Below are 21,774 nucleotides of genomic sequence, written 5' to 3' on the forward strand. Positions count from 1 at the left end.
CAAGCCACGCGCCGTGCTAGGGATATAGTAACACATAAAAATAAATGTTCAAAATCGAACAAACATGCCTCCACAAAGGGGGAAAAGGATTATATTTAATAAATGTCATGTAATCCGCGAAAGTATTGTCACGCAAGAACGAAAACGAACGAGGGAGCGAACGAACGAAAGCATGGACAATATCACAGCCATTTGTCCGGGAAGTACTAATTGAGTTAGTAGCGGTCAACTGCATAAATATCTGCGCAAAGTATTTCCTAGGTCAAGTCCTACCTGAGACGCGCCAGGATAGACGTAGCGGAACTAAAGCCGAAGAACGAAACCGACGGGAGCACAAAAACAAACAAAATTGCTTAGCGCTTAGCGTCCAACAAACGAACGAGTGAAAACATCCAAGATTCTACAATGGCTTACTACGGGCCATCAGCCGGCATGTGGGGCCAGGGAATGAGCAACATGACAGTTGTCGATAAGGTCCCACCGGAGCTCGTTCATCTTGTGGATCCTCACTGGCAGCAGTTTCCTCCGATGAATCCTCTGTGGCATTCGATCATTGGATTCGTCATCTTCGTACTTGGTGTTATCTCCGTATGTGGCAACGGCATGGTAATCTACATCTTCTCAACGGAGAAAGGACTGCGAACGCCATCCAATTTGTTCATAGTGAATCTCGCCCTATCCGACTTCTTGATGATGAGTACGAACGCCTTCACAATGGTATACAACTGCTGGAATGAGACCTGGTCACTGGGACTACTCATGTGTGATTTGTATGCTTTCTTCGGATCACTGTTTGGATGTTGCTCTATTTGGAGTATGACTTTCATTGCCTTGGATCGCTACAACGTGATAGTCAAAGGTTTATCCGGAAAACCATTGACTAACACCGGAGCAATTATTCGAATCCTGATCTGCTGGATGATTGGAGTTGTTTGGGGAATCCTACCAATGCTCGGCTGGAATAGATACGTTCCCGAGGGCAACATGACCGCCTGTGGTACGGATTACCTGACCGACGACTGGTTCCATAAGTCGTACATTTTGTTCTACTCGCTTTTCGTTTACTACGTTCCGCTATTCACCATCATCTACTCATATTTCTTCATTGTCAAGGTATATTGAAGACTGAATTTCTATCTTGATAATTATCCCAATTCATCATATTCTAATTTACAGTGCGTATCAGAACATGAAAAGAACATGCGTGAACAGGCAAAGAAAATGAACACCAAGTCACTTCGCTCCGGCAGCGATGATGGCAAATCGGCTGAAATGAAACTAGCAAAAATCGCCCTGGTAACTATCTCCCTCTGGTTTATGGCTTGGACGCCATACACCATTATCAACTACACTGGAGTATTCAAGACGGCCAACATTTCTCCGCTTGCTACTATTTGGGGTTCAGTATTTGCCAAGGCCAACGCGGTCTACAATCCAATCGTGTACGGCATCAGCCACCCGAAATACAAAGCCGCTCTAGCCAAGCGCTTCCCGGCACTTTCTTGCAACGATCCACCTCAACCTGCCGGAGACAACAACTCAGTTGCCTCGGATACTTCCGCTGTCACATCAAACGAATCCGCCAACGCCTGAGACAAGATGATAACACTGGAGTAGTGCGACCTAGCCGGAAACCCTTCAAGCATTCCCAAACAAATTCAGTCATATACGATTCCGGATCAAACCTTCACTGGGTTCAATCCGTATGACATATTGTGCTGCTATTCTTATGTAAACACAGATAACAGATACAACAACCGAACCGAAAATATAGTATCCTTATCTTGCAACTTTTTTGGTGTTTTATTACGCTTTTCAGTTTCTTTCAATACTTTTTTCAAGCTGGACCAGCGACGGTGAGCGAGGCCAGGCTCAACCAGTCCTTGCCGTACCCACACCAGGTATCTGCCATAATTTTCCGATTTTAAAGTCACTCGACGATGGGTCACATGACGATTAGACCACCGGCCTCTGTCCTTTGCGTTCTTCGTCCGACGAATCAGGCGAAGAAGCTTGAGCTTTGTGAATCATTGCGGTACCCAGAAATGTAATGTTTTCGCTCTATTCACTCTCACACTTTCAGGAGAATAACTCCTTTAAATATGTCTTATTCTTTATAGCCAATTACTGTTTGGTCCGATAGGCAAAAATTGAAAAGTGGAATACTCCTCTCCTTCTCGACATTGATCTCTCCTTTCAGGTTCTCTTTCCTTTCCATATTCCTTCCCATATCGCTAGTTTTTTTTTTCTCTATGGCTGATCACGAACATCACTTCCACATACAGTTTTACTACACTTACACTTCACTCAATCTTTTTGTGTGTATTCTCCACCCCTATTCTGTATTTCGATCGATTCGAAATATCTCGAACGATTTGATGAAATTCCATTCTGTATTCCGTTCGAGTTGTTTTTGCATTTCGTTTCTTTTCGAACATGGGCAAAACTTTCGAAGAAGATAAAGCGAAATTTTAACTCGAACGAAATGCAAATCCGGCGGAATGCCCAATAGGGGTGATCGTTATCACGGACAGTTGCGTCCAACCTTCCTGATTTTCCTGGATTTCCCAGACTTTTTGGCACGTTCCCTGAAATCGTAACAAACACTCAATTTTGCCTGATTTTTCCTGATTTTTATGCTTTTTACTCTATTAGAATGAAAATTATTAAAGGAAAAGATCCCTGTCAGAGTTTTCCTGATTGGAAATGAGAACTGTCATTATAGCTCTCCGGTCCGCACATGTAAAATGCTTACATTAAGCTGTAGCAAACTTTTTTTTTATCAATACAGAACAAAACATTGAGACCACTGTTCAAGCAAAGAAAAGAAAGTGACAATACTTTGAGAAAAATTATCCAATCCTGTGCTTCAATCCATTTTTTATAATTTACTTGCATTGTTCGAAGAAAGTTTTAATATCTGTAGCTAAAACAAGAGTCATTCATACAAAACTGCGTTTCAAGTATACTCAACAACTAAAATGACAAAATTAAAACAGGTTTTAAAATTCATGGTAAAAAAATAAAAACAAGAAAATTCATACCGTGAAAAGCTTCTAGAGTTAGTACTTGATCGTGTAACCTTTGTTACGCATCACATCACGCATCCGGTTCGGCATGGATTCCACCTGCTTCTGGGACGTGGTGACCGGGATGGCGTACCAACAAACTTGGATCCTATCCAACAGTTGCTGCTTATTCTTCAACTTCTCTGTGCACATCGACTTTTTTACGATCTCCCAAAGGTTCTCTATAGGGTTCAAATCCGGTGACTGCACTGACCACTCCATTACGTCGACTTTGTTATCCTGGAACCACTCCCACACCATAATGTTCCCTCCACCATGCTTGAATGTCTTCGTGATATACTGTGGCATGTATGCGCAGTCTATTGGGCGATGAACCCAAGTTTATCCATCCGAGCCGATGACGTTTACCTTCGTCTCATCCGATCACAGTTAATATCGCCACTGCTGTTCCTTCTCCGGACCGACCCAATCGAAGTGGTCTTTCGCGAACTTCAGGTGCGCCTTCAAATGCTTCGGCGCCAACCTCAGAACCTTCCGGGGGCTTTTACCACCTATCCCCTGCTCCACCAGCCACCGCTGAATTGTCCGGAAGCCTACGGACAAGTTCAGTTCGTCCCGGATCTTCTTCGAGGTCTTGAAGGAATCTTTCTCGGAGGCTCGCTTTCTGGCAGAGTCATCCTTCGCAATCGTTTTCGGGCGTCCAGTCGTTTCGGATTTTTTTTTTGCGATCGTGGGGGGCATTAAACACGAAGGTTTTGGATCGTCCCAAGTCCCAAGTCCCAAGTTCGCATTGTCTGCAGCCTGTCTTGGACATTTTGACCATCCACTGTGTTTCCGTACAATTATGCGCGCGACTCATTTTTCGTTGACTGCAACTAGAATTTGAGAATTAAAACCTTACATACGTCTTGTTTACGTGATAAATACCAGTCAACAGTCCCGCTGTGTCCAACTGTGAACATTCGAACAATAGGAATATTATTACGCTGAAGAATGCGACATGTGTTGTGTATCGATAGAATAGGAATGAATACTCTTACGCCTAAATGGCTAATGCGTAATAGATGAAAATGTGTATCAATGAGATAGGAATACTTTTATGCCTATATGGCTACTGTGTAATGTACAACATGAGAAAAAATGTACACGATAAATTCGACTCTATTATAGCTGAATTGCTAGATGAGCCTAATAATATAAATAAAACAGACGGGATAAACAAAATAAAATCATAACTTTTGAACCACTATGCCGATTCAGATGATCGACATATCAAATTGAAGTCAATAGCTAGTCTTTTTCGGAAAAATATCACACTTGCAAAAATTGTGGATTTTGTTTTTGTAAATATTAATTGCATCTGTTTTTCATATTATAGTTTACAGGGTTTCGGAACCAAAGGCGCTATATTTTTCTATATTTTCTTTTGAAAGCTAAGGATTTTTGACATAAAATATCTCAAAATCAGAGATATGTTCTTTTTCGTTTTTAAATCATGATTTATCAAAGTTAACCGATAGTTCGGAATATATTTTCCCCTTTTTCCCATTCTCAAAAATTCAGAACTTTTAAAGTACTGAACGGATTCATATGATCCATGTATCAAATGGAAGCCAATGAGCTTCTTTAGAAAAATATTACACTTGCAAAAATTGGACTACGTCTTACTTTTCTGTACCGGAGTATAAGTTCAAAGTTTCGAAAAGGAGAGAGGAACGCTCGAAGTACAAGATTTTGAGCGTTAATAACACTTTGCCGGCTGAACGGAGTGGTATTATAATCATTTCATACGAACTGATAAATGATGATAATTCGATGGGTGCCATTAACGATGGATTTGACAGTGAACAATACGAAATATTTAATGTGGTATAGTGAATATTTCACCATATCGAAGAAATCATATCGATGAGAGCAATGTTATAAAATAATTTATTTACGAATGCCACAATCGATCGTCGTTTCCAATTGTTGAGAAGAGGGTCTCATTTTTGCTGTGTAATTCCGAGAAGGAATCCATTCCTTCTCAAGCGCTAATAGTTCTGCCCCGGATCAACGATGATTCCAACTGTCGGGGTTTGGGGAGGGGGTACTATTTGCGCTGAGTATTTCAGAGGAGGAATAGATTCTCCCTTTGAGCTTTTTTCTCCGGCTAAACGAAGTGGTATGATCATCACTTTATTCGAAAGGTGAAATGTTTAAAAGTTATATCCTTGTTACTTATTGATTGCTAAGCCAACGTTAGTCCTGCGTCTACCTTGCGGTTATATCATAGATACAACCCACTTCTAGTTTTTATAGTTCACGTGGTTTCGGGACCAAGGGCGCTATATTTATATTTTTTCTTGAATGCTGATGATTTTTTACATAACATATCCAAAAATCAGAGATGTGTTCTTTTTCGTTTTTGAGTTATGGTTTTTCAAAGTTAACATGTTTTTAGACCATCGATATTCCTATGCGAGACGAGATCTGTGCGAATACAATTACATTTTTTTGCAAGTTTTATATTTTTTTCAAAGAAGACTAGCTCATTGACTTCAATTCAATATGTCGACTATCTGAATTGGTTCGGTAGTTCAAAAGTTATGAAAACGTCATTCTTGAAAAAACGCTAAAGTGATTGTTTAGACCATCGGTGAACTTTGAAAAATCATGATTCAGAAACGAAAAAGAACACGCCTCTGATGTTTTATTTGTTATGAAAAAAATCCTCAACTTTGAAGAAAAATAAAAAAATACAGCGCGCTTTGTCCCGAGACTATGAAAACTATAAAAAAAACAAATACTATCAAGAATTACAAAAACAAAATTCAAATATTTTGCACTGACTTGAATTTGATATGTCGATCATCTGAATCGGTTCAGTACTTCAAAAGTTAGGATTTTTTGAAAAAAGACATTTAAAAAAAAATGAGAAAAAAAAATTTTCGGACCACCCTAAAAAAAAAAATAAAAATACTGGTCTAATATTTTACGATGAAGAACAAAACTACTCACTCACACTACTCACTACAAACATCTCACGGAAATCGGAGAACCACTATATGGGTTTGGCATGGAATGACTGTATATCACCATTTTGTGGTGGCGGCCATTTTGGATTTGAATTTTTCATAAATAACTTTGCTCTACCAGTTATTCTTATAATAGAAGGGTTTTGAGAACACATGTAGTTCACCATCTTGTCACGGTCGTCGTCTTGGATTTGCATTTTTCATTAATAACTGTGTTCTACTAGTCAAGTTCTTCCATATTGATGAGATTTAAAGAAAATTTGTAGTCCGCCGTTTTGTAGCGATCGCCATTTTGGAATTTCAAGATCATGGAATACGTAGTTTTATAATGACAACAGAGATAAAGGTGTGCTCGAAATTTCAACAGGAAGAGGGTCGAATTTCTGCTATATACTCGTACACTCGACAACAAAATTAGAGGAACAAAGTGCGAAGTCGTAAATTTGAAATAATTTTTGACATGCTGTAACTTCGTGCCCCCGTGGCCGAGTTGTTAGCATTACACCTAACATACCGAGGGTTCCGGTTCGATTCCCGTTCTGGTCGGGGAAATTTTTCGTCAAAGAAATTTCATGCGACTTGCACTGGTGTCCCGCGTATTCTAGAGCTTGCCACTCAGAATGCATTAAAGACGTGTTATTTGGCATATAAATCTCAACTAAGTACTAATAAAAATGAAGCAAGTTGGGAAAAAGGGGGGAATTTGGACCACCTAAGCAAATCGCCTCATATTTCCAACCCAATACGGTCTAAATAAAAAATGTAACATTGTATACTGAGCTACACTTGTTTTCTCTCAATCAATAATGTTTAATCATTATATCAAGCCGTAAACTACCAAAAAGCCGCAAAAACAAAAGAGATGATTTTTGGACATTAAAATTTGATGCGGGGTGATTTGGTCCAGTGTGTGTTTCATCGAAAAAAACATACTTATGTTTATGTAAAGTATTTTGGGATGATGCTACAATCAGTAACAGTGTCTTGGGAACAGTGCCAGGTGTCTTGGCCAGATTCCAGACCAGAAAAATTGGATTGACACCATCTCGAATTCTGCATAAATCTTTTCACTGTTGTTCGAGCATTTTCAAACACTTTCGCTGTTGGTCAAAGAAAATCCGTTCTTGATGGCCTGAGTTGTTCTTTCAAGCTCCTCCTTCTTCCAACGTTGTCTGCCCATCCCTTTTTGTAATTCCGTGACATCTGGAATCAATTAGATCAAAGAAAAGCCCCAAACCTGTAGGACCAATTCACCCCACAGAAATCAGAATCAGAAATGTTTCCAGCTCTCACCCGATCATAGGATTTATCATCACATGATCTGCGAAAAGACATGAAGTAGAAGCTTTTTTTAGAACGACCTGGAGACCCCAATAGGGCTCCTAAGCAATATCTCTCTAATCTACAAACTGCAATTTTAGAACCTAATCGGAGTTTACTTAAATTTTCGAGATTTTATGACAGGGCTAAGGCTCGCATTATAAATACAAGATGTATGGGTAGTTTTGACAATTGACTATACAGCATGAATGCATGAGCTTTCTGAAGGGATAGCCGGCGTTCTCACATGATACTTCTCTTTCGCTCTAGATACGGATGTGAAGTTTAACTAAATAACAATGAACGGATGGAACCCAGCGGAATATTGGAAAAGTTCAGGTAACGCGATGATTTGTGCAAACAACCCACCTTCTGTAATCGAAACAACTACGCCAATATTCATTCTATCGCGGAAAATGGATGTCACCTCCATGAAATGTCTTTGAACGATGGCATTTGGTGTCACTTCTAAGAAAAACGTAAGAAAATATATCGACAGAAAAACACAGTGCAACCATACCAACATCCCAAAATTAACGAGTTTAAGCCTAAGTTAAAACTCTGAGTGATATTATATGCTATATAAATTCAAAATCAAAAATATGATGCGAAAGTTATATGAAGACTGGGAAAAAAACGATGCAGCTGTATTGCTGTAATGACAGAGCCCCATTGGAACCTCGATTAGCGCTGTAATCGTACGTAACGCGGAATGAGCCATTGTCCTCAACTTCATATCTTTTGTTAGAAATATCATTGATCTAAATCAGGAATAAAACAAAAACAAATATATAAAAATCCAATAAAATTTGCTGCTTAAATTAGTTGTACTTAAACTAGTGGACTTATTATTTAGTTCTTTTCAGTATTCCAAGCCTACTACACTAGAAGTAAGTAAATAATTTTGCTCAAATCTATCTCATAAATAATGAACTAATAATATGTTAACCTAAATTTAGTCATAAATACTGCACTGCATTAATACTCCAACGAATCCGACGACTCACAACAATCATTATTATCGATTAACCGAATTTGTAAGTGAATTTGAAGATTATTAAAACATAAACTAAAATAAATTATTTTCTGGCTTAACGCTAACATCATATCAAAACAGCGTTTGCTATAAAGGGTTGGAAATCCCTTTCCAATATTCTAAGGCCCAATGTCGAATAGTTTCATTATTATTCTTTGAGAGTATAAGTTCATTCAGACCATGCTTTCGAAATGAAATTAATGATAAATTAAATGCACATCCTTGGATGAAATGAAATTTGTGAACCTTATTTTTGAAACAGCAGACATGATTGATTTTTCAGTTTGTACTATGTCACCATAAACCAAAACAAAGAATCGATGCTTCAGCTGCACTTTTTTTATCAAACCAAACATTCAGATCTTCAGCAAATTCTACTTGGTTTGCACAAATTTCGTCATTCCGAGCACACCACAATTTTTGTATGAATCCTTTTCAGAGTTAAATCGAACTAATTTATACTTCCAATAATAAGAAAACCTTAATGAAATGTTCGCAGTATCTTTCCAATCATGAGCATGAACCAACTCAAAAATAAATGGAATACATATTAAGAAAAAAAATGTCATAAATCAAATTACATATTATTCCAAGAGAGAGGAGAAAAAGCGCGCTGAGCAGGAGATTTAGATTCATCTTTTAAACCTTCGACATCCTGAAATGGCAAGTTCAACATTGGTGATCAAAATGTCACTCGGAAATGTCAAATAGAAATCACGGACACGATGAATTTGAATGAATGTCGATCTTTGCTTGTATTTCGATAAGCAAAAAAAGACTCTTCAGCCAGAATAAGCTGTTTTCGATACACTATTTTTATTAAAGTTAAACAGAAAAAACTCAAAACCAACCGAATTAGCAAATTTTCCAACAGAATTTAATTAAAAACATTGCTTCAATTTTCCACTGTTGATTTTCTATCTCTCACCAATGCCAGGAAGGCGAGTCCACCACGTTGAAAACGATGAATACGATAGAACACATTTCGTGCGAATGGAATGGCTTGGTGCCTTCATTTTTCGCGCCCAGTTCGTTCCGTAAGACGATACCACGCAGCTTAACATCACATTTGTCGTCATTCATAAGGTTCATCGTAAGGTAAAGGTAAGCGCGCGACAAAAAGGAAATACGAAAACGTTGTAAATCAACCGGAACTGTTTACGTCAGTTCCACATGCTATTACAGAAAAATATATTCAATAACGATCTACGCAACAATGGAAGCGTTTAATATGCTTGTACTCTTTTACTGGAGTAGTACTAATTAGGTTAGAACTCACCAGCCGCATAAATATCTTAGCAGAATGTAGCTCTAGGTTAAGTACTATTCGAAACTTTCCGGAATCAACATAGTGAAAGTAGGTTAAACGAAATTGATAGGAGCAAAAAAAAGTTCTATGTGCTAGCTATCAACAAATTGTTTATATACTTCCACTGAATCGCTGAAATGGCTTACTATGGACCACCACCTGGCATGTGGGGCCAGGGATTGAGCAACATGACAGTCGCCGATAAGGTTCCGCAGGAGCTACTCCATCTGGTGGACCCCCACTGGCATCAGTTTCCTCCGATGAATCCTCTGTGGCATTCGATCATTGGATTCGTCACTTTCGTACTTGGTGTGATCTCCGTCTGTGGCAACGGCATGGTAATATACATCTTCTCAACGGAGAAAGGACTGCGAACGCCATCCAATTTGTTTATAGTGAATCTCGCGCTGTCTGACTTTTTGATGATGTGTACGAACGCCTTCACAATGGTATACAACTGCTACCATGAGACCTGGTCACTGGGGGTTCTGATGTGTGATTTGTATGCGTTCACCGGATCCCTGTTCGGATGCTGTTCGATTTGGAGTATGACTTTTATCGCCTTAGATCGCTACAACGTGATAGTTAAAGGTTTATCCGGTAAACCATTAACTAACAGTGGAGCTATTCTACGAATCCTGATCTGCTGGATGATTGGAGTTGTTTGGGGAATCTTACCAATGCTCGGCTGGAATCGATACGTTCCCGAGGGCAACATGACCGCCTGTGGTACGGATTACCTGACCGATGATTGGTTCCATAAATCGTACATTCTATGCTACTCGTTTTTCGTATACTACGTTCCACTATTCACAATTATATACTCCTATTTCTTCATTGTCAAGGTAAATTGGAAAATAAATTTTAATCTTGAGAATTGTTTTAAATTCATTATATTCTACTTTACAGTGCGTATCAGAGCATGAAAAGAACATGCGTGAACAAGCGAAGAAAATGAACACCAAGTCACTTCGCTCCGGCAGCGATGATGGCAAATCGGCTGAAATGAAGCTGGCGAAAATTGCCTTGGTAACCATCTCCCTCTGGTTTATGGCTTGGACGCCATACACCATCATCAACTATACTGGAATATTTAAAACGGCCAGCATTTCTCCGCTTGCAACCATTTGGGGTTCAGTATTCGCTAAAGCTAACGCGGTCTACAACCCAATCGTGTACGGCATCAGCCATCCGAAATATAAAGCTGCTCTAGCCAAGCGTTTCCCGGCACTTTCTTGCAACGATCCACCACAAGGTGGAGATGGAAAATCGATATCATCCGAAACGTCGGCAGTTACAACCGAAAATGCTTAAATATATGTTCGTGTTATGGAATCACTCACAAGGAATTCTCTGCTGGTACTAGTGGTTAAGCTTAAGTATCTCAGCTCTCTGTAATACAGATTGTAGATCCTCATACGTAGTCAAAGTAAATGTACTCAGTGTGAATTTCAGGAGAAATGGAATGTTTGACTTACGCTGTTTTGACACTGAAAAATAAATATCTGCAACACGGGCAAGAACCTGAAACGTTTAGTAATTTTACTGAACCGAAACTAATATTTATTAAGCAGCGTATTTCACTATACTGCTGCAGATATCGCAACGAGCAATAAAACTTTCTATGCGTATTTATAAATTATTAGTCTCGAGGATTTTGACTATATTCCGGTAAAAAGATAATTTCTACAGGCTTTTCAACTTTCTTAAGCCGCAATTCCATCTATTTGACTTGATAAATGCTACAAGTCAACAGTGATGGCATTTTCCCTGAAATGAAAAATCGAGGAGTTATATCTATGATATAACCGCAAGGTTGACGTGGGACTACCGTTGGCTTAGTAATCATTTGTTTGTATAGATTGAATTTTCGATTGAATGAAACTATCTTCGAATTCAATTGAACCAGCAGTAACTTGGTATAGTTCGGACAGGGCAGCAGCAACAAAAACTTTTGACTTCCTTTCCTGGAGGTAGTTATGGATGACTTTAAACAGGTAAACTGGGTAGTTTCTATATCCATCATGGCCATGACTGTGCTCTTCGATATATTTTTGGAACGATAACTTTACGGGTTCGTGGGGTCCTTCCCCGGTTTTAGGATAGGTACCACTTTGGACATCTTCCAAGCTGCTGGGAAATGACCTTGTTTCAGGCAGCGGTTAAATACATTCACTAGGAGAACGTGCGTTTTGGGCCCGGGGTTCTTGAGCGCAATGTTAAAGTGTCTAACAAAGCCAGGAGCCTTCATGTTGCGGGTGTTCTTGATAGCTTGAGCAATTTTGTATTCCGTAACCCGCTGTTCCTCGGCTAGTTCGATTGGCACAGATGCAAGTTGAGCAACACTGACCCCCTAACACGACTGGCGCATCCATCGGACTAACGATATTTTGACCCAATTCGCGAAAAATGAAATGATCAGCTAAAACGTTATCCTTTTCGCCAGATGTTGGAAACGAATGATTATTGGTTTTCAGGGGAGGCACAGGCTTGGGTTTTAATCTTAAGGACTTTATCGAATTTTCAGAAAGGTATATTAGGTATACTTCTAAGCACCTTGCTGCATTGCATGTTTTTGACGGAGAACTACGTCTTTCAGGAAGGGTGCCAAATCGGAAAACAGGTCACGTTTTTATGAAATAAAGTTAACATTAATAACTATTTTCACTGTGAACGAATTCTCATGATTTGCATACCAATCGAATCGGAAATTCTCTGTTATTACAATTAATCTATTACAATTAATGAAATATTATTTTTCATGAGATGAACAATTGAATAACTGTAAAATTTCAAGCGTTATCTAAACGCCCTAACTGCCAAGTTTTGATTGGCCCGATTTACGGTTTCCCCAACACAGACTTCAAAATCGATGTGCCTGTGGAGACCCGCTCTGCAAATATACATGCAAGTCGGGGGTATTTTTGTTCCCACCGAGCTGTGTTTCCCTAACACGGACTTCAAAATCAATGTGCCTTGGGGAACCCGCTTTGGCAAAACATACAAGTCGGGGGTATTTTTCCCACTTAGTTGTGTTTCCCTAACACGGACTTCAAAATCAATGTGCCTGGGGGAATCCGCTTTGCAAATACATGCAAGTCGGGGATATTTTTTGGTGTGGAGTACTTTTGTACTCGCTTTTCGTTGTGCGGACTGGAATATATTTCCCTAAAACGTACTTTTGAACTGAGAAGCCTGGGAAAATCATCATTTCAGATACTAGAGGTGAATGAACTTTCGCGGTTCGAGAACTACGTAAACATGAGATGTGCAATAATTTCAGAGGGAAATGTAAAATACTATGATCGTTTGACAATTCTTCCGTTTCCATATTTTGGTAGTTCTAGGCATCATATCAAACGTAAAAAGACGTTCAAATTTATTTGTAACGAAGAATCTATTACAAAAATTTCGATGCATTCTAAATTAATATTCGAAGTGGTAAACAAGTGGATTGCCTAATATAATTGCGTAGTTCTACGTCGAAAATATGCGCTCGTGTCCTAGATACAACCCCTTACAATTTTTAAAATTTTCTACTCTGGTTGTGATTATCTTGATGAGTTTTTTAAAAATAATTTTCCTAGAAGGAACTGGCGTCTGACGCAATTCCCCAACGAAATAATGTGTTTGGTTACTGCATCCAGGGGTAAAAACTTATAATTCACAGTCGTCGTCGCGATGAAGCGATCCTCCGCCTCGCTGATGTCGGGGGAGAGTGCTCGCAGCACCCTATTGATGTCTTCTACCGTTGCCAGGCAGAAGATCTCTTTGACGCGGTTCTCCACGAACCACTGAAACCGGGACCAGTTCGCATGATTATAGTTCCGCCTGCGGTACTGCTGTCAGTGGTTGATGGCTTGACTCTGTTCAAACACCACCGGGAGGTGGTAGCTGGACAGGTTGGTAATTGCGGAGGGGCGAGAGCAGCCATCGCTGATGTTAGAGGGAGTTGTGCCGAGCGTGGAGCCGGCTCCGGTTGGAGAGTAGTAGGTTGACATATCTGGGTGGACCACAAACCACATCTGGGCGGATAACCACATAGTGTCCCGTCTGGAGGTCCTCAGCCAGCACTGCTCCGTTTCGGTTGCCACGAATGTTCCCCCACGTAGAGTGGCGGGTGTTGATGTCCCCAGAGACGACGAACTTATCACTGCATATAGTCAGCCACTGGATGTCGTTTTTAAATCGCACCGAGGTACAGTTAGAGACGTTGCACTGATATTTTTTATATTCATATTTACATTTATTCATCGAACCGAAAAGTCTACATGACTTTGATTCGGACAGTACACGGCAATCATGGTTATCAGTTCATCAGGAGTATTTAGCTCAATGCCAACGGCTTCGATGATGGATGAGCGGAAGTCAGACACAGTTTTGAATTCCAGTCCTTTGCGAATGGCTATTGCAATGCCTTTGGAAGTTCCAGCTCGATCGAGTCTGTAAACGGCGTGATGAGGCAGAGTGAAGTTAACAGTAGGCTTGGGGTGTTAAAATTGATACGATCGTATGGTTTGTGCTCCCGTGGCCGAGTGGTTAGCGTCAAACCTAACATGCCGGGGGTTCGGGTTCGATTCCCGTTCTGGTCGGGGGAATTTTTCGTCAAAGAAATTTCCTCCGACTTGCACTGTTGTCACGCGTATTCTAGAGCTTGCCACTCAGAATGCATTCAAGGCGTGGTATTGTTATTTAAATCTTAACTAAGTACTAATAAAAATGACGCAAGTAACACTACGTTGAGACGGCGAAGTTTGATCGTGTGATCCATATCGTGTATTCCTGCGTGTAGTTTGAACGAGTTGTCTAGAGTGCAGAACTCGTTGAGGTGCATAAATGCGCATGCGAACCAGTAGCTCAGAGCTTTCAAATTCAGCCCGTAGGATCTACGCTCCGAATACAGTTTGATAGACAGCCCATCGAATTTGAAGGGGTTATATATGCAAAAGCGCGCATCGGTCCTCTTTAGGTGGAAGATTTATTGGGTCATGCCAATGCAGATTATTCAGTGCCCGCCTCACAAATCTCCTTTGCACGGACTCAATTCTTGCAATCCACACTGCTTCAAATGGACACCAGACGACAGAGGCAAACTCCCGAGTTGGCCTGACTAGCGAACAGTAAAGAGCACGCAAACACAGGGGATCATCAAAACCTTCGACGACTTTTAGGATGAACCCAAATTGACGGTTGGCTTTGTCAACTATAGCCGAGTATTGCAGTTTAAAGGAGAGTCGATAATCCAACAACACTCCAAGATCCTTAACTTTCTCGACGCGCTTAAGTTGTTCTCCACAAATAGTATAGTTGTAGATAATGGGCCTTTTGCATCTCAGGAATGATATAATCGTATACGTTCGACACTAATTTCGAGAAAGTTTATAGTGCACCAATACGCAAAACGATCCAAAGTTCCCGCAGATCTCCACAGTCAGCTACAGCACGAAAAATTTCAGATCATCAGCATATATCAATAGTCCACCGTTTCGCAGAAGAATTACCACATCATTGAAATACAGTGTAAACAGTAATGGACCTAGATTACTGCCTTATGGTACACCCGAACGTGGCGAGAAATGTGCAGATTCACAGGATCCAGTTTTGACGCTAAGTTGTCTGTTGTGTAGATACGAATGAAGCCAGTTGCACATTCTCTCCGATGATCCAAGTCGAGATGGTTTAGCCAGTAAGCTTCCGTGATTTACGGTGTCGAAAGCAGCCTTGATATCCGTATACACTGCATCCACCTGTGCTCCGTCGTTCATCGCGCCGATGCAAGTCGTTGTAAATTCGCAAAGATTACTCTCTACTGACCGCTTTAGGTAAAACCCATGCTGGAAAGGACTAATGTAGCTCCTGCATGAACTAAACAAAACAACATTCACAATGGGTTCCTGACATTTGGAACCGGCCTACAAAGATGTTATTCCCCGGTAGTTACAGATATCAGTTTTGTCACCCTTTTTGAACATAGGAATCATATAAGACGATTTCCAGACTGTCGGAAGTTTTTGGTGTTGGAGAGAGTGATTGGAAATAGCTTGAATCACCCAGGTCTTGCATCTCTTGAAAACGCAAGAGGGAATCTTATCCGGCCCGGGATTGTAGGAGAGTTTGATCTTATCTATCGCAGACTCAACCATCTCTTCGGTAATTTCGGGAACGTCGAAATCAATAACGTCTCTAGGGGCTACATTGATTGCCGTTTCCTTTTCGCCCTCAGTTGGAATCTTCTTCTTCTTCTTCAATGGCACTAATGTTCCTAGAGGAACTTCGCCGTCTCAACGTAGTATTACTTGCGTCATGTAAGTTGTCAGCTTGCGTGCCTAGTGGCACATAAAAAACTCCCTGTACAAATTCCTCAGGGTCGGTTTACGTACGACTACGCGGTAGGGAAACACCTAATCCGTGCAATCACGCTATCCTTCCACCCACTTCCTTAGCCCACACTCACCTTTCGTTTCCGGGACTCTGGGCCAGGGTGGCGTGTAGACGACGGACAGTGTCGTCTCTGGTACCTCTATGACGTCGAGGAGATCTCTTTCAACCACTCGCGAACTATGGCTTCAATCACGAACACTCTCGAAACCGCACCACCGAACTTCCTTTGCACAACCGCCTTTTAATCACGCGGCTATTCTCGATTCCTTTTCTGTTCGCGCGACCCTTGGTCCAATCCAACCGTTCGGTACAAAGCGTTCTTTAGAAGTCCCCTGTTCTTAAGTTTCTGGGCATTCACCTTAGGTCCCGTGAATACCCCCTAGGCCCGTACTTAGGTACTCGGTACCCGTCGACATTCGCCCAGAAAAATAGTGCCACCTAGTGGCCGGTGCCGATGTCCTCGGGCATGGGGAGTGTAGCGTCGTCTCGGCGTTGTGAGTGTGGCATGAAGCGGTGAACCATCACGCTTATCCACGCTCAGATATTTCCCATTTAATGTTTTAATATTTATTATTCGACACAAGACGCGCTAGTTTTGTGCATCTCACCCATGCACTTACACCAACAGTTACAGTCATTTTTATTAGTACTTAGTTGAGATGTCTATGCCAAATAACACGCCTTGAATGCATTCTGAGTGGCAAGCTCTAGAATACGCGTGATCACAGTGCAAGTCGGAGGAAATTTCTTTGACCAAAAATTCCCCCGACCAGAACGGGAATCGAACCCGAACACCCGGCATGCTAGTTATGACGCTAACCACTCGGCCAAGGGAGCACATCCCTCAGTTGGAATACGATCTACAAAAACGCTTTCAAAATGTTGCGTGATTAAGCCACACTTCGCTTGTGGAGTTTCAACCGACATATCTCCAAGATACATAGATGGTTGGCACCCCGTACTCTTTGCCTTTAGAATCAACAGAACTCCAGAACCGTTCGGGATTCCTTCAAAGATCGAGGCCTGTCTCCTCTTAACGTTACGTTTGTAGAGAAAGCTATTGTATCCACGATATAGTCGACTGGCCTCATCGAATTGATGTTTAAGAATGGGGCTAGTGATCCCCGATAATCGTTCGATTAATCGATTAATCGAATACTTCCTACAGAAATCGATTATTAATCGAACGAATACTGCGCAACCAATAATCGAAGCGAACGAATAATTTACATCGATTAATCGATCCAAACCCAAAGAAAAAAACCTACGACCGCTGCAGTTTTATCCTGAAAAGCAATCATTATCTTTGACACTTCCTCAACCGTTTGAGTGCGGAGCATATTTTGTAAGCATATGCCAAAAATGCGGATGAGTTTTGGTATATTTAAAAAAAATACTAAAGAGCTTAGATAACTGATTAGGTCACAAAAGTTGTATTAATAGGAAAAAAAAACACATAAAAAGTGAGGTTTATAAAATTTACTAACATAAACTCTCTTATCTATACATAATTTTTATTTTAATAATGAAAAATAATATTTAAACAATTTCATTCAAAATTATGGTTTGCTGCACAAAGCGCATAAAGTTCTCTTTAAAAATGTCCCCGAAAGACGAAATCCTACGTTGAGAGGTGCTAACTCAAAAATAATAACATAGAACAAGAAGAGCGCTATCACGCTCCCCCTTATTCAAACGGTTAACTGGTAAACGAAGATCATTACCGTCAATGCGAATTGAGCTTCGTTTACGATTTTAGGGGAGCGTAAAAGATAATAATTGATTTTCAGGCGGAACGAACACTGTTTTCTAGCAAATGAGAAATGTTAATCTAACTAATTATTTCTCTCAGTGTGACGATTAATCGATTAATCGATTATTTGGGGCGATTAATCGTATCGAATATCAAACTGCTGAAAAGTATTCGATTAGCTGATGAATGATTAATTTCAAAAATCGGGGATCACTAAATGGGGCATCTTATGCGGCAGTAGAGTTTTGAATATTTGGAACGCCCTCTGCGTATTGTTCTCAGACGAACGTTAGACCATACAGGATTTCTGCGTTATGTAACTCAAGGCGCCTCTATATATACCAGGTGAAACAATCATATGAAATGAACTTTCAGCCATATTGGAATTGCTGTCGGTATTGTTTACAAACAACATCAGAACGCTGCCGGCGGCTCTCTAAAAGCTGCTACGACGCTTATTCGAACGTTGCCTACTATGTTCGGCATTCGCGAATTTATGTGAAAAAGAAGGGATGATTTTGTGGAATTTCATTCTCATTTCCACTACTCTCGCATGTGAAAATGCAAAAATGGTGTATCCTAGCAATGAAAAAACAAACAACCCCCGCTCCACAAACCGTAATCCCTTTCTTATTGAAGTGATGATGTTGCTTCACCTGTTATACATTGATATAAGCGCCTTGATGTAACTCATAAGAATGTGGTTGAAACCAGCCGGGTGCTATGATTGATGCTAGGATCGTTAGCAAAATCTCAAGCAGAACTGTCAGTGGGATACCCAATTCATATGAAAACAAAGGGAAAATGTCAGTGGGATACCCGATATGTTGGCTCCTGTCAGTTCAATGGGGGTTCTCTAAAGACGTCACCCGGCTGGTTGAAACAGTAGGCGACACTATTGACATCAGAAGCAGGGTTGCACATATACAGAATATTCTGTATTTTACAGATTTTTCGCCAAATTTCAGATACAGAATCTGTATATACAGGATTACAGATTTTTAGCAGAGATACAGAATTTACATGTTTTTTAATTCAATTTTAAATATCAAATTTATTACAGTGCATATATAGAAAACTTGATTTATAAAAATGTTGCACGCAACGCATCGAGATGGGCTTCGTTGGAGATAGTTGTTATCTAGGTGGTGCGGACTCAATCCACTTCATTTTCAAGCAAATTTATGGATTTTTTCAAACGATTTCTTGCAATAAATTCTCAGACCACCAGAGATGCCAGATTAACAGATATGTTTGTAAGTTTACAGACATATCTGTAAAATACTTTTTATTTTTGTTGCAAACTTTTTGGATACAACAATATTTCACAGATTTTTGAAAAATGAGAGGCTCTATTTATCACATCAAAGATAATTGACTCATCGTATTACATTTTTCCATAGTTTTAATACATAAAAAGTTTTTATATTTAGTTTATATCAATACACATGACGTTAAACCTATTTTTTGAGTAATTCATGAACACTTTGTCGTCCGGCGTAACCACAGTGGTTATGCTCGCAAACTAGCGCCTAACTGCCGGTGTCACCAGAGTGATTACGTGCGCAAAATAAGTCGCATTGCAGTGATGTCGTGAGCATAGTATCGCTCAGTGGCCGACGACAGTACTTCACTATCTTTTGCATTCTGTTGGTGTTTTGTCCGGTAACAATAAATTGTATACGTCAGCGTTTTTCATGATTTCATAAGTACTTTTGCCCTGAAATCATTGCAGACGAAACCGACAATACGATTCTTCACGATGAATGAAAAATTGCATTAAATGTATTTATACTATACTTCAAAATTTCATGATAGTGAGGGAACAGAGTCGAGAACTTATGAGAACTATCGATGAGATTGGTAAAACTTAACAGGTTGTAATTTCCCGAGAATATCAAGAACAGCCGACGACAAACCAAGTAAACCGAATTAGCGCTGCCGGCGCCAAGCGAATCATTTTTAGCAAAAGTACGGTGCAACATGTGCGTCGCTAATTTCCTTAAAAATGACTCTCCTAGAGGGGCATCTTTTGAGCAAACGACAATGAGTTGATTCTCAAAGCCTTAACCCTTTCGTTACGAGCGGCGTCTATAAACGACATCCGCGCGACGAGTTGTGTGTACGAACGTTGTCTTTAGACGACATGAAATTCATACTGCTCTTCGATCTAACCAGCGCGATGTGCATACTTTTCGGCGCAGTAATATTAAGATGGACTACATCCGAGCGAAAACGGAGACCGTTTTATCCCTGTCCTCGAGCATCCCTTCAACCTCACACTGTTAGACTATATCTATCTATATAAATGAAGATGGAAGGCCAAATCTGTTCGTAAGCGGGCCTCGAAGAAGGGATGATCCGATTTTAGCCTTCTTTATTTTGTTGTATTCGTCTCTTCCCGTAGATGAATATAGTGGAGAGCAAAATCGGAAAGTTTCCGGAAAACTCAGAAGGAATGTCGAAAAATTCGAAAAAATGTATTTCCATATGACCGAAAATTACATCATAATAAACGTTTTAGTCCATTCAATATTTGCGCTAACGAAGTTGATCTATGTTCGAAAGTGGAAATGGATTTTCAGGCAAAACAACGCATTCCTATATCTTTTATCTTTCTATATAAATAAAAATGGAAGGCTAAATATGTTGCTTATCCCAAAATCCGATGAAGGAAAGGTCCCTTTTGAGCTGTCTTCATTTTATTGTATTCCAATCTGCCAATCTGTCCAATTTGCTAAATGTCGCATTAAATGTAAACTACTGTATATACAGCCATTTAATGCCAATAAAGAAGTTCTCAAGGGGAAAAATTATTTTTCGGACCACCGGTTAATTTTAAAAATCATATCTCAAAAACAAAACAAAAATTGCATCTCTGAAATTGAGATATGTTATGGATAACATCCGCAGCTTTCTAGAAATTTATAAAAAATATATAGCGCCCTCTAGTCCAAAGCCATAAAAATAATTAAAAAAAAACTACAATCGATAATTACGAAACTAAAATCCTTTTTTTCTTTGCAATTTCAATATATTTTAATGAAAAGCTAGCTCATTGGCTTCAATTAGATATGTCGATAATCTAAATCGGTTAAGTGATTCAAAATTTAGGAATTTTTGAAAAAAGTCTGTTTTGGGAAAAACTGGGGAAAAATTATTTTTCGGACCACCCTAAAATGGAAATGGTCACCCTAACGAAAAAATAGAAAAGGGTCTAATGTTTTGCGATAAAGAACAAAACTACCACTTTTCATCGAAATCTGAGAACCACTATATCGGTTTGGCATGGAATGGCTGTATATATAAAAGATGTACATATACAAAATATACAATAATATACAAAAGACAATCTCACGTGCATCGCGATGTACAAAGTATCAATGAATCTGGAAAAATTAACGTTAAAAGAGATTTCTACAGATCCGCATACTTTTACAGACATTTCCACATTTTTAACAGACTTTCACATATTTTTACAGACTTTTTTTTTAAATCATCTGGCAACTCTTCGTTTCACTTTTCATCGAATGTTTTCAAATCGCAGGAGTAAACATTTACGTGACTGTGACATCGTTTGTTTTTATTTCATTCGGAGAAATATTATATCAGAGAAAGTGGACATTAAAAATGCGTTGCTCAGTGAAACGCTGTTCCGAATAAGGATTCGCGTATCTGTGGAGTAAGTACGATGCTTGAATTATTGAAAACCAAAAGTGTAGCAAACCTTTCATACACATTTTCAGGATTCTTTTATAGCGTCTTAATGCAGTGGACTTTAAAAATTGCTACTTAATCCCGCAGCGCGATACCAAAGCAGCCTTTATGCGGATTGCCAAACGTGAGAAACCAAATTCCCCCCGTGGGCGCGATGCAGACTGCCTACATTGCAGTGATGCAGCGGGGATTTTCCATTCGCATGGAACTTC

At 39.8% G+C, this 21,774-nt stretch overlaps 2 protein-coding genes across 2 annotated transcripts; both read left to right on the forward strand.

Annotated features, from left to right (window-relative positions):
- The first annotated feature begins 253 nt into the window (after positions 1-253).
- Positions 254-1,790, forward strand: LOC129762782 (opsin-1-like). Its single transcript, XM_055761355.1, has 2 exons — positions 254-1,113; positions 1,177-1,790. Exons 1-2 carry the CDS (start codon positions 406-408, stop codon positions 1,591-1,593), a joined length of 1,125 nt encoding a protein of 374 aa, XP_055617330.1. The 5' UTR covers positions 254-405; the 3' UTR covers positions 1,594-1,790.
- Positions 1,791-9,710: 7,920 nt separating this feature from the next.
- LOC129769467 (rhodopsin-like) lies at positions 9,711-11,241 on the forward strand. Its single transcript, XM_055771798.1, has 2 exons — positions 9,711-10,556; positions 10,621-11,241. Exons 1-2 carry the CDS (start codon positions 9,849-9,851, stop codon positions 11,023-11,025), a joined length of 1,113 nt encoding a protein of 370 aa, XP_055627773.1. The 5' UTR covers positions 9,711-9,848; the 3' UTR covers positions 11,026-11,241.
- The last annotated feature ends 10,533 nt before the right edge of the window (positions 11,242-21,774 follow it).

Source organism: Toxorhynchites rutilus, chromosome 1 (assembly GCF_029784135.1).
Source record: "Toxorhynchites rutilus septentrionalis strain SRP chromosome 1, ASM2978413v1, whole genome shotgun sequence".
Taxonomy (NCBI): Eukaryota; Metazoa; Arthropoda; class Insecta; order Diptera; family Culicidae; genus Toxorhynchites; species Toxorhynchites rutilus.